General features: G+C 36.9%; 1 protein-coding gene across 5 annotated transcripts in view; it reads left to right on the top strand.

Moving 5' to 3' along the window:
- Positions 1-12,057, top strand: part of TBL1XR1 (TBL1X/Y related 1) — a 157,786-nt gene that overhangs the window by 103,206 nt on the left and 42,523 nt on the right. For 3 of the 5 annotated variants that reach the window (XM_019752254.3, XM_019752216.3, XM_019752244.3), the window contains one exon: positions 11,176-11,278. The exons of 1 other annotated variant lie outside the window; for it this stretch is intronic. In XM_019752254.3, coding sequence (XP_019607813.1) covers positions 11,221-11,278 — 58 coding nt within the window. In that variant the 5' untranslated portion in view covers positions 11,176-11,220. Of the gene's footprint in view, positions 1-11,175; positions 11,279-12,057 lie in introns of those variants that run through there. One more of the 5 variants, XR_016019859.1, reaches the window with a different exon arrangement.

Below are 12,057 nucleotides of genomic sequence, written 5' to 3'. Positions count from 1 at the left end.
CAGGTGTGCCTGTATTCCCTGGATATCCTCCACTCCCTCCATCTTCTATGTTCTTTCTTTTGTGTCCTCAAAGTGTAAAGGGGCAGGTATGGAATTTGTACCAGGTATAACCTGGAAATCTGACTATAAAGAATTTCAAATTTGTTGCTCAGCCACCTCCCTTTATTTCTCATGTAGCTACCAGATTGAGTATCTGATTGAATTGATCCTGTAGTGCCAAAGTCCTGGGTTATTTGTTTCCGCGCGTGTGTGTGTGTGTGTGTGTGTGTGTGTGTGTGTGTGTAGTGAAGAAGGCTGCCATTATTTAGTTTTGAATATATTATGTTTGGAAAATAAAGGCAGCAAGACAGGGACCAGCTTCATGTTTCACTTGGGGGGACAGGGATTGCAAACCTTACCACTTAACACAAGAGATGAGGCCAGGCAGACCTGCAGGGCAGTGTGGGTCTGCAGCCTGAGAGAAGGAAATGTGTGGTGGTGGTAGCTTCTGTACCGCGGCCTCCACACCTCTTCTACAGCTTTTAATAGTAGAATTTGGTAAGAAATGGGATGCAGTCAGGAATTTACCTGTGAAACCTATTCTTTACAATATCATTCTTTATATTAGTGGAGTTCTATATTAGGACAATATGTTGGGCCTAGAACAGTGCCAGGCATATGTTAGCACTTGGTAAACGTTTATTGAATGAATGACAAATTAAATTTCAGTAAAATTGTTGAATCAAGTGGGTGTATCTAGAAAGAAACCCATTTACAGAGGTGTAGCCTCAGAAAATTTACAATTTTCACTCCTTCATGTTTCAGTTATCAGATTCAATATGTTTTACCAAAACTAGAACTTTTACATGAGGATCTTTATGGCTTTTAAGTACCTTTTTTGTTCATTAGCTATAAATTTATTGAATACCTAGTGCATATTCCAACATGAACATTAACAGAAGTCAAACTAAAGATTTAGGTCATGTTACAATCTGAACACATTGTGGCTTAAGAGGCCTGTTTCCTCAGGGAAAGTCTTGATCTTTGCCCAAAAAATTAGCACCAATATTGCCAAGAAGAAATCAATTTTTATACTAGCAGGTCTCAAACATTTTGGTCTTAATACCTCATTACATTCTTTAATTTATTAATGACTCCAAAGAACATTTGTTGATGTGGGTTGTATCTAGCTTTGCTGCACCAGGAATTAAAACTGAAATTTTCTATTACTAACATATTTTATCATCACAATAAACCCATCTGTGACACATTTTATAAAAACTAACTACATTCCAAGATAGAAAGTTTTCATGAGAAGAGTTGCATTGTTTTATAATTTTGTACATCTCTATTAAATCTCTGGCTTGATAGAAGACAGCTGGGTTCTCACATCTGCTTCTGCATTCACATGTTGTGTTGTTGTAGTTGAAATACATGAAAAAAATCTGACCTTATAAAGATATATAGTTGTAAAATTTTCAAATCAGAATAAAAAGTTACTTAAATAAATTTGGATATTCTTTGATACTACACCAAATTTCAACAAGTAGATAATTTCTTAAGAGTTAGTTATAATACAAGATCTGAATGTATCAGTGAACTTTTTGTATTCTGTTACATTAAAATCCACTGGTCTCTCTTGAACTTTGAATGGATGTTTCCTCATGCATAATTTTGTACTGGTTATTTATTGGGAAAATATTTGTTCACGGAGTTGCTCGGATCTTCCATATGTTCATCATACAGTATAAGAAACCTGAGTCATTACCGTCACCACTGATCTCATCAGAGAAGAGTATTGGGAAGCTCTCAAGCTCATGGTGGCTGATAAATTTTCCAAATCCTATTTTTTTTTCTTAAAAGCTTCAGTTTTATCTTTGTCAATAAGTATTGTTAGTTTTCTTTAAAGTGTCAGTTTAACTTACATTATTTTCAAGAAAACATCTACTACCAAATTCTCAATCTGAAAAATCATACTTTGTCCATTATTCTTTGAAGTAAAAGTGGCATTCCATGAAAAAAGTAGGTAGTTCAGCTTGCAGTTCAAACAATTGCACGGTGCTTTTCTTTGAGACAACCATCATTTTAGTATGCAACAGAAGTGCTTTTATGTGTACTTAATTTTTTATTATATATGACATTAAGATGTGTTTTTGAGGATGAAGATTTTAATAAAATTAAGCTTTTTTGCTACCTCATCAAGAAAATTCTTCAGTGAAACATTTTTGTGGTTTTTTTTTTTTTGTTTTTTTTTTTTGAGTGTACAGTAGTGAAGAATACAATAACTACTGGTACAGCAGGGTATTCCTGCTTTTATTTGCACTAAGATGCAAGCAGTTTTACCTTCTGTTGCTTTATAACAGGGGTGTCAAAACTGCGGCCCGCAGGCCAACTGCGGTCCGCAATCCATTGTTAATTGGCCCACAGCAAATTACAAAAATATTTTTAGTTCACTTAAATAAACCAGGTGAGGCAGTACGTACTTCACCTCGAGTGAGTGGCCCAACTGTTTGTGTATTTTACCGTATATGGCCCTTGGTGAAAAACGTTGCAAAAAGTTTGGACACCCCTGCTTTATAACATTAGTGTAGATGTCAATTCAATGAAGAACGGCAAATAATTTCTTGGTAATAGTATAAAAATAATTTTGGCTTCAAGGACCCCTTAAAAAGTCTTGGGAACCCCAGGGGTCTACAGACCTCACTTTGAGACCTAATTTCTATACTAAATAAAAAGCTGGTCAAACTATGTCTCAGGCTTGACAAAAATAACAATTCTGGTTTTTTGTTTTGAGTGCTTTGAACATTGTTAGTGTAGTAAGTTTATTGTGAAATGGAAAGAAGTTATCTCTTAGTAATATCCTACTAAAAGTCCATCTACAGTTAGAGAGGCTGTAACCTGACTGGATAGAGGATGTGGAGAGGGCCACGGCGTGGTTATGAGTGCTGCACTTGGTTTGTTCCTACCTGGGTTTTCTGTTTGTGTTTTAAACAGAAAATCTGATAGGACAGTGCCGTTCTCTTCTGGGAAACTGACCTATGAGAATTTCATGGTGGATTTCTCATTTTTTTAGTAAAACTTGAAAGCCTCTATTATCAATATCTACTCCATTTTCTTTGGCCTTTATCCTCCAGATTTACGTGTGTGTGTGTCTGTGTGTGTATCAGTCTGTCATCTGAGTAGTAAACTTGGTTTAAGTCATCTCACTTGATTTGATCAGCATTTATTGCCCATTGGGATGAATGTTGATCTCTTCTTTACACTTTCCCCCCCATGCTTTGACACCTGATCTGTATTAATCATGCATTTCTGCCACCAGAACAATCTTCTGCACATTTTTACCTCTGCTTTTCTAAAGAATTGCCATATGACCCAGCAATCCCTCTTCTGGGTATCTACCCAAAAAATCTGAAAACATTTAGAGATAAAGACACGTGTGCTCCAATGTTCATTGCAGCTTTGTTTACGGTGGCCAAGACATGGAAGCAACCAAAATGTCCTTCGATAGATGAATGGATAAAGAAGTTGTGGTATATATACACAATGGAATACTATTCGGCAGTAAGAAAAGATGATATAGGAACATTTGTGACAACATGGATGGATCTTGAGAGAGTAATGCTGAGCGAAACAAGTCAGACAGAAAAAGCAGAGAACCATGTGATTTCACTGATATGTGGTATATAAACCAAAAACAACAAAAGAACAAGACAAACAAATGAGAAACAGAAACTCATAGACACAGACAATAGTTTAGTGGTTGCCAGAGGGTAAGGGGGGCGGGGGGTGGGGGGTGGGAGATGAGGGTAAGGGGGATCGAATATATGGTGATGGAAGGAGAACTGACTCTGGGTGGTGAACACACAATGGGATTTATAGATGATGTATTACAGAATTGTACACCTGAAATCTATGTAATTTTACTAACAATTGTCACCCCAATAAATTTAATTAAAAAAAAAAAAAAAAAAAGAATTGACTGAGTATACCAATCCATGGACACTTGTTTTGATCCACTAGGGCTCAGTAGTCTTAATTTTGTCTGCTTAGTTTTTTTCTTTTTTCTTTTCTCTTGAGGAACTAAGGAATACCTATTCCTTACTCAATAAACTTTCATAAAGATGATTATAGGTAATATTTATGTATAACTCTATGACTGTTACACCCAGTGTGTTTTTATTTTGCCTGTAATACCTTTTTTAAGCATATTTCCATCCATTCAAATGATTGTCTTTTTGAAGTTCTAGCTGTGAGCTGTCATAAACAGGTGATGGGTTGGATTTGACACTGGCTATAGTTGGCAGACCCCTAGTCTACATCACAGTTGAAACAAATGATTGCCATCAGAAGTCTGTTACTAATAAATAATTGATTTGGTATCCCATTTGCCTGTGCCTTTATATAAGTTTATAAAGGCTAGTTGGTCCTAATAAGCATCATAAGTAATAAGTGCTTAAATGTTTCTTAATGAGGTAGGCTCATTTGTGTTCCCTTTCCCTAATTCCTGGAGATATCCATCTGTGCTCTGACAGTTTAAAGTCTTCCAATGTGCTTTTGTAAGTAAGCCTAATTAAAAATCACTATGTCATCTAGTACCCTGTGTTGGCCTGCAAGATTTATATGTAACACGCTGTACACGAGTATTTGTGCTGACTTGAATCATTGACGTTTAGAAGTGAAAGGGACTGACTATCTGCTTCAGTTTCCTCACAGATAAGGGAAAGGAGGCCTGGAAGATTCATATGATTTGTCTAAAATCATATAGGCTACCTAAGATCTTATTTCTCTGTCATGCTATCTTTAATTTACATCTGAGAGCTCTGGATTACAATGAGAAAGGGAAGGAAAATTAATTTAGAGGTTTATCCCTTCTAAGTTACAATCATACTTTAAATTCGTGAGATTTACACTTTGGATCTTTGGTGACCATTACTCTGATGACAAACAAAGCAACAACAGCCAAAAGAAAAAATTCTCACAGCACAAAAATTGCCCATAACTATTTAAAAAAGAAAAAAAGGAAGAATAAATTAGCTTAAAATGTACACATTGCCAGGCACACTCAGGAAAATTATCCAAAAGTTGCTCAATGTGCCAAAATTGGAAGGTAAAAATCAATGCCAGTGCCTGCTGATGTCCCTTCACAAACTATCTTTTCCACCTTTTTTTTTTTTTAAGCTACACTTGTTTCTTTTGTGTGTGTGTGTGTGTGTGCGTGGCGGGAGGGGGAGGAATGCTATAGACTTTTCACTGGCACATAGTATTCAAATTATTAAAGATAACCCTCGTAAAAAAACATAAGACAAATGAGATACAGAGCTAATGATTCTAAAAGGATATCTTCTCCTTTTTAATAGAGTAAAAATTGACTCGTGAGATTGGGACTTTAAAAATATAGTTTAAACTCAGCATTTATCCCAATGTTAAGAGTGGTAGAACTTTTGTTTGTTGTAAGGAAATACACGACTTTGCTCTATTTGGACTTAATATTATAGGCAGCCATACATGTTTGACAAATAAACCATAGTTATAGTTTAGGGCAAATACACAAAAATGTATGTACACTGTTGTTTGCCATTAATGCTTTAAGAAATCAGCCAAATAGTTTGATTTTGCTGTATTGTTTTTTGTTTTTAGTTTGATTAGTATTGTATTAAGAAAAGGTGACATACGTGTTTCATTTAGAGTTTAGTGTTTCTTGAGATTATCTGATTGTTTCTAAATCCTACTATTGCATTTTACAGTTTATAAAAGTAATTTGGTAAATATGATTTCATTTAGTCACTAAAATTTTGTAAAACCCTTTAAGACTTACCATTGCAAAAGTTGAGAATGTACTTTATGCACATTTTAAGCTACATTGCCAAAGACTTCAAAGCAAAGTCTTAAAAAAGCCTGCCTTCATTGTACCATATTTTATACACACAAAAATTTCATTACCTAACATTGGTAGAATTTTAATTATTTTAATGAGATGGGAAATGAAGGGTAATGCATTTTTGGTGCTGTCCTGAGAGTGTTTCAAGAGGCTGGGGTGTGAGAAGGGAGCAGTGGGGCGCACTCAAATGTTAATGTATCCTGTTAAACTCTTCGTCTTGGATAATTATAGGACAGGGCGGCTTCCTAAAGATAGATAGACAGCGGCAACTTTCGAAGGCATATCCTAGCAATTATGAACTTAGTATCAATGATTTTAAAGGTCTTCAATGAATGATCAGAGAGGTTTTTAAGAATCTGGGTGTATATCAGTTTCCCAGGGCTGTCACCACAAAGTACCACAGACTGGGGGACTTGAAAAAATAGAAATTTATTTACTCACAGTTCTGGGAGCTGGAAGTCTAAGATCAAGGTGCCAGCAGGTTTGGTTTCTTTTGAGGCCTCTCTCCTTGACTGGCAGGTGGTCGCCTCTCCCTGTGTTGTCACGTGGCCTTTCCTCTGTGCACATGCAGCCCTGGTGTCTCTTCCTCCACTTACAAAGACCCCAGTCATACTGGGTTACATTCAAATTATTAAAGGTCCACCCACCCTCCTGGCCTCATTTGAAGTTAATCACCTCCTTAAAGGTCCCATCTCCAAATAAAGTCACATTCTGAGGTTAGGACGTGAATATGGGAATTCTGGAGGGATGCAGTGCAGCCCTTAAGGTGGTAGTAACTGCCATGACCTCACTAAATGGGCAGATTGATTTAATCTCTCTCTGTTTTATTACCCTCCTCATAAACGCACTTTTTTTGTTGTGATAGTTTGGTATTTTCTCAGTGTCTTGGTTTTAACGAGACAATTTGACAGAGCTTTTTATAACTCAGTGGGTAGCATGGCAGCAGCTGAACTGTTACTTTGCTTCACAGCAGATTGAGAATTCACACCCAACAAACAAAATAATTTTGATACATGATTCTGTGTGAGGTTACAAGCTGTTATTTAGCAGGGTATTGTAGTGATCTTTTTGTAATTGCAGAGACTGGCTGACCATTTAGGACTGCTATTCACATCACAGGCCTGTAAGCAGTGCACGGGGCCTTGGCAACGTGTGTCATGGCTTGGTGTTAGCAACGTCTTAGCATCCTCTAGTGCTAAGAATTTTGATTCTTTATAGTCATTACATTATTTTACGTTATATATTCCTTACTGTTTTTTGTGGGGGTTTTTTCCTGCACTGAGGAAAGTCAATTTAGTATTTCAATAACATTTCTGAATACCCAGATCTGTATGTAGAAATGCTGTTCTCATATGTGTCAGTGTTCTTACTTTAAAATGACGAATATAATACTGAAGAGGAAATAATGTGTATTAGGCTTAGCCCCATACATAGCACATAGCAATTACTTAATAAATAGGATATTCTTTCGCTTCATTTTTCTTAACGTGCAAATCAGTGGGAAGCGGTGTGCATACAGATAGTAGCAAAGATAACTTGATGCATTTCAGACATTGTGCATTAAAAGGAAGACTAGCTCCTCTAACACTGTCTGTTACAGAAACCTGTAAACCACCTGCATTTCACATCCTTTGCTTACTTGTACACTGAGACTAGGGATGTGTGCTTTCATGATTTTCTATATATTTTCTTATCTAAGTTTGAATTAACTTGTTGTCTTACTCGCCAACAACCTGTAAAGTCACAAGGTTTAGCCCTGGTTACTTTATTTAGCCATGTCACCAGCATCCACCAGAGTGCCTGGCCCATTGGAAGTGCTCAGAGTATTAGCTGAGTAAATAAAATAAATTCGTCAAAAACTAGTGCTTCAGTGCATCTCCCCGCCCCCCCCACCCCCCGTAGACTTTGTTAATTGTAGTGTTCCCTTTTCACTTGCTACTACCCCACTCCACAAATGCATCTAATCAGCATTTGTTTGGATTGGTTTGTTACCCCAAAGTGATATAAATACAGTGGTTGCCCATTATCCACATTTTCACTTTTTGTGGTTTCAGTTACCATGGTCAACCATGATCTGAAAATATTAAATGGAGAATTCCAGACATACACAACTCATAGGTTTTAAATTGCGCGCCATCCAAAGTAGCGTGATGTAATCTCGCTCCTTCCTGCCGTGAATCATCTCTTTGTCCAGCGTCTCCACACTGTATGTGCTGCGCACCCATTAGTCACTTAGTAGCCTTCTCAGTTATCAGATCCATTGTTGCAGTATAGCAGTGCTTGTGTTCAAGTAACGCTTATTTTACTTACTAATGGCCCCAAAGAACAAGCGTAATGATGCTGGCACTTCAGATAGGCCAAAGAGAAACTATAAAGTACTTCCTTTAAATGATAAAGTAAAAGTTCTCGACTTAATGAGCAAAGAAAAACAATCGTATGCTGAAGTGGTTAAGGTCTGTCATAAGAATGTATCTTCTATCCATGAAATGGTGAAGAAGGAAAAATAAATTTGTGCTAGTTTTGCTGTCACACCTCAAAATGCAAAAGTTATGGTCACAAGCGCGTGGTAAGTGCTTAGTTAAGATGGAAAAGCCACTAAATTTGTGCATGGGAGCCATGAACAGAAACCGGGTTCTGATTGACAGCAGTGTGTTGTGCCACAAAGCCTTGAATCTGTGACGACTGCAGCAAAGGACCCACTGAAATAAGTGACCACATTCACATAACTTTTATTACAGTATATTGTTGTAATTGTTCTATTATGAGTTATTGCTTTTAATTGCTTACTGTGCCTAATTTATAAATTAAACTATCATAGGTATGTATGTATAGGAAAAAAGTACAGTATGTACAGGGTTTGCCGTGATTTCAGGCACTTGAGGATCGTGGAACGTGTCCCTGTGGGTAAGCAGGGGCTACTCTACATAGAACATTCAGCTGATTAATTACACTCTTTCAGTTAAATTTTTTTTGGGGGTGTGGGCGTGCCTTTTTCTTCATATGAAGATAGTTGTTACTCTTCCTCAATGGTTTCTCATCTCAGTAAATGGAAGTACCACCCATCCAGATATCCTAAAAGAAACCTTTTATTCTTCCCTTTTCCTCATCCCTGTATCCAATCAAATACCCTTGAGTCTACTTCCTAAATATCTTTGGAATTCCAGTACTTCTCTCCAGCTCCAGTAGTGCAGTCCAAGTTTTTTAGTCTTCTAGATTTCTGCAACATCCTCCTAATAACATTGCTTGCTTTTTCCAGCCCAATTTCTTTTCAGTCTGTTCTTCACATAGCCAGGGTGATCTTTTAAAAATGTAAATCAGGTCATTTTCTCTACCCTGCTTTAAACCTTTCAGTGTATTAATTTTCCTTAAGTGATTCTTCAAGGCACCTCAGAATATGGTTTTGTCTGTGTGTTTCAAGCTTCACTTCATGTTTTGTTACTCTTCCCTCACTAGCCCTTCCACTGACTATTACAGTTCGCTGGATCGCTTCTGTTCCCTGCGCCTTCCTCCCCCAAACTTTCATGTTCTCACTCTGCTCTTGTTCATGCTTCAGGTCTAAACACCAGTACTACTTCCTCTAAGATGTATTCCTAGACTGCGATATTTGATTAGACTTTGCTTTGTGTACGTCCATTGGAAAATTATTACCTCCTTGTTTGTCTTTTCTGACATAAAAGTTTGATGAGTGCTGAGTTACCACTCGCCTGTTTAGGGCAGTAACAGCCCACTCAAGTGCTTGTTAATTTGTGATTTTTAAATGTACTGTTAACTCAACATCATAAAGAGATCCATGATGTGGCAGAAGAATCAGCATAGGCCTATAATGTTCGATACCCCTTTATACTGAATAGATGTTAGTATATCCTTTTTAAACAAAGGACCAAGAAACGATAGTCTCTGGCCAGTACCGGCCCCTTAACCTTTTATAAGGACCACAAGCTAAGAAAGTTTTTGTTTTTATTTTTAAGGGCTGGAAAAAAGTCGAAAGAAAATATTTTATGACACAATGTCATGCAGGGTGTCATGCAAGATCTCTGGTCCCGCCCCCCACATAGGAATGCAGGATATGGTGAGGCCAAAAACGAACACCCACGGAGCCATAGATAGGGGAGTCATACCACTACATTCTCGCTGGCAGCTGGGTTGGAGACACAGGAAACAGGAGCCACACACTCTGCAACCTGCCGTCTGCTTCTCTCTGCCAACCAACCTCACTTGCTAACTGCAATCCGCTCTTGCTAGCTCAGCCACCATCTTCTTGCTAGCCCCCATTTGCTGCTAGCATAGCCACGGCAGTTAGATTAGTGGCCAATGGCTCCCTGGTTACAGCTGACGGCCAACTAGCCACAGCTGATGGCCATCCAATCACAGTTGATGGCAATTTACTACCCGAGTGAGCACCTTTCCACGTGAGGGTGAGAGCCTGGAAACTGCACTCCTGGCTCTATTCCCCACACAACAATAACATAATTAAATTTAAATTTCAGTGTCCCTGAATAAAGTTTTATCAGCCACATTCATTTGTTTACATACTGTTTGCTGCGGCTTTTGTGCGACCGCAGAGTTGAGTAGTAGTGACAGACTGTGTAGTTAGCAAAGCCTAACATATTCAGTCTGGTTCTGTACAAAAAAAGGTTGCTGACTACTTTAAATTATTTCTGTGACATAGAATGGATCCGTATAATTAGACATTTAAGTATGTCTCAGTTTCCTTTTTTCTCCCTTTCTGTGAGTTCAAGGTTTAACTATGTCCATTAAGATTAGAGAGTATCATTTGAGTTTTCAGAACTGTATTCCAGTCTCTGCTTTGCACATACCTAGGGCTTCTTGAAACTTGAACATTGCTGATTAGATGTTGAGCAAATAGACTTCAAATCCTAGGAAATTGTGTAGACAAAAACCAGTGTAGATGGCTCACCCCTGCCGCCCCCCACATAATGGTCTAAAATCAGTCTTTTCCTGCATAAATAATATTCTGATTCTTAAAATTTACTATTTTTACAGTTAAGGAGAAAAGGGGAACAACTTTTTATGCTACTTGATATAATCATGAAAATATGCTAAGGCCCTTTTATAAATTTTGAATCATTTTTGCCAGTATGTTATCTTGCAGAAAAATAGACCCAGCCATGTTTCGATTGTGTAATCTATTACTAACTATTGGAAGTAACTTTATTTGTTAGGATTTATTATTTAGCAATATAGAACTTTCATTTTACATCATTTAATAAAATCAAATGGTTTTTACAACATTGTTTACATTTTGTTTAAAAATATTTTATTGAGAAAATACTTAATTAACTTTGTTTTATTTTTAGGGTTATATCCTGTGTTGTGACCTCATGGTTTAAGTGGGAATAAAGATGAGTATAAGCAGTGATGAGGTCAACTTCTTGGTATATAGATACTTGCAAGAGTCAGGTGAGTACTTTCATAAAGTAAATAGGCCTCAAATTATTTTAATATTCTCAAAATAACCTTTTATGCATTTGAAATTTGTATCAGTCCAAACTGTTGAACTTTGTATGTTTCCTTAATGTCTGGACTGCCATTTTAAAGCTATGTGTTACTGCATGGTTTAACTCTCTGACTCTTTCAAATATGTTGGAATCATCTCAGGCAAATATTTGTAACAAATGGTTTGGCTTTCAGTGTTCAAAAAACATCTTTATAACTTGTTCTGAACCCAGATTATTGTACCTGGTTAGTAGGAACATATAAAATCTCAGATACCATCAATTTGATAATGTACATTCACAATCCTTAGCTAAATGTTACTGGTCCTAATTGCAGTTAGCATTTATTTCTAAAGCTAAATTAACCGTATTTTTTCTGAATACTTTCATAAATATTATCCCAATTGATTAAGTGTATCCTTGATCTGAATACTTACTAACGTATATATTTACTAGGGGATGATTAATAAATATAAATGATTGAAAGTCATTTGTAATAAATATTAAATCAGTGATTGTCCAAGTTTTCTAGACAGATTAAGAGATGTTGTCATAAAACAAGGATAACTACAAGGGAAAATGTGGGGTAGATTAACAAAAAAATGTAAAAGAAGAAGAGAAAACGAGTTGGATGGGGCATAGGTGGTGGAAAAGATTGACTGCAGTGGTAAAGGCAGATTGTTAACATGAGGTGGAATTATTTGATGCTCGAAAATACAGTAGAGAGGGTGAATTTCAGAAATT

The sequence above is a fragment of the Rhinolophus sinicus genome, chromosome 17 (assembly GCF_057876585.1).
Source record: "Rhinolophus sinicus isolate RSI-liver-muscle chromosome 17, RSI-T2T, whole genome shotgun sequence".
Lineage (NCBI taxonomy): Eukaryota > Metazoa > Chordata > Mammalia > Chiroptera > Rhinolophidae > Rhinolophus > Rhinolophus sinicus.
Note: the sequence above shows the minus strand (reverse complement) of the source record. Positions and strands in the feature narration are given on the sequence as shown.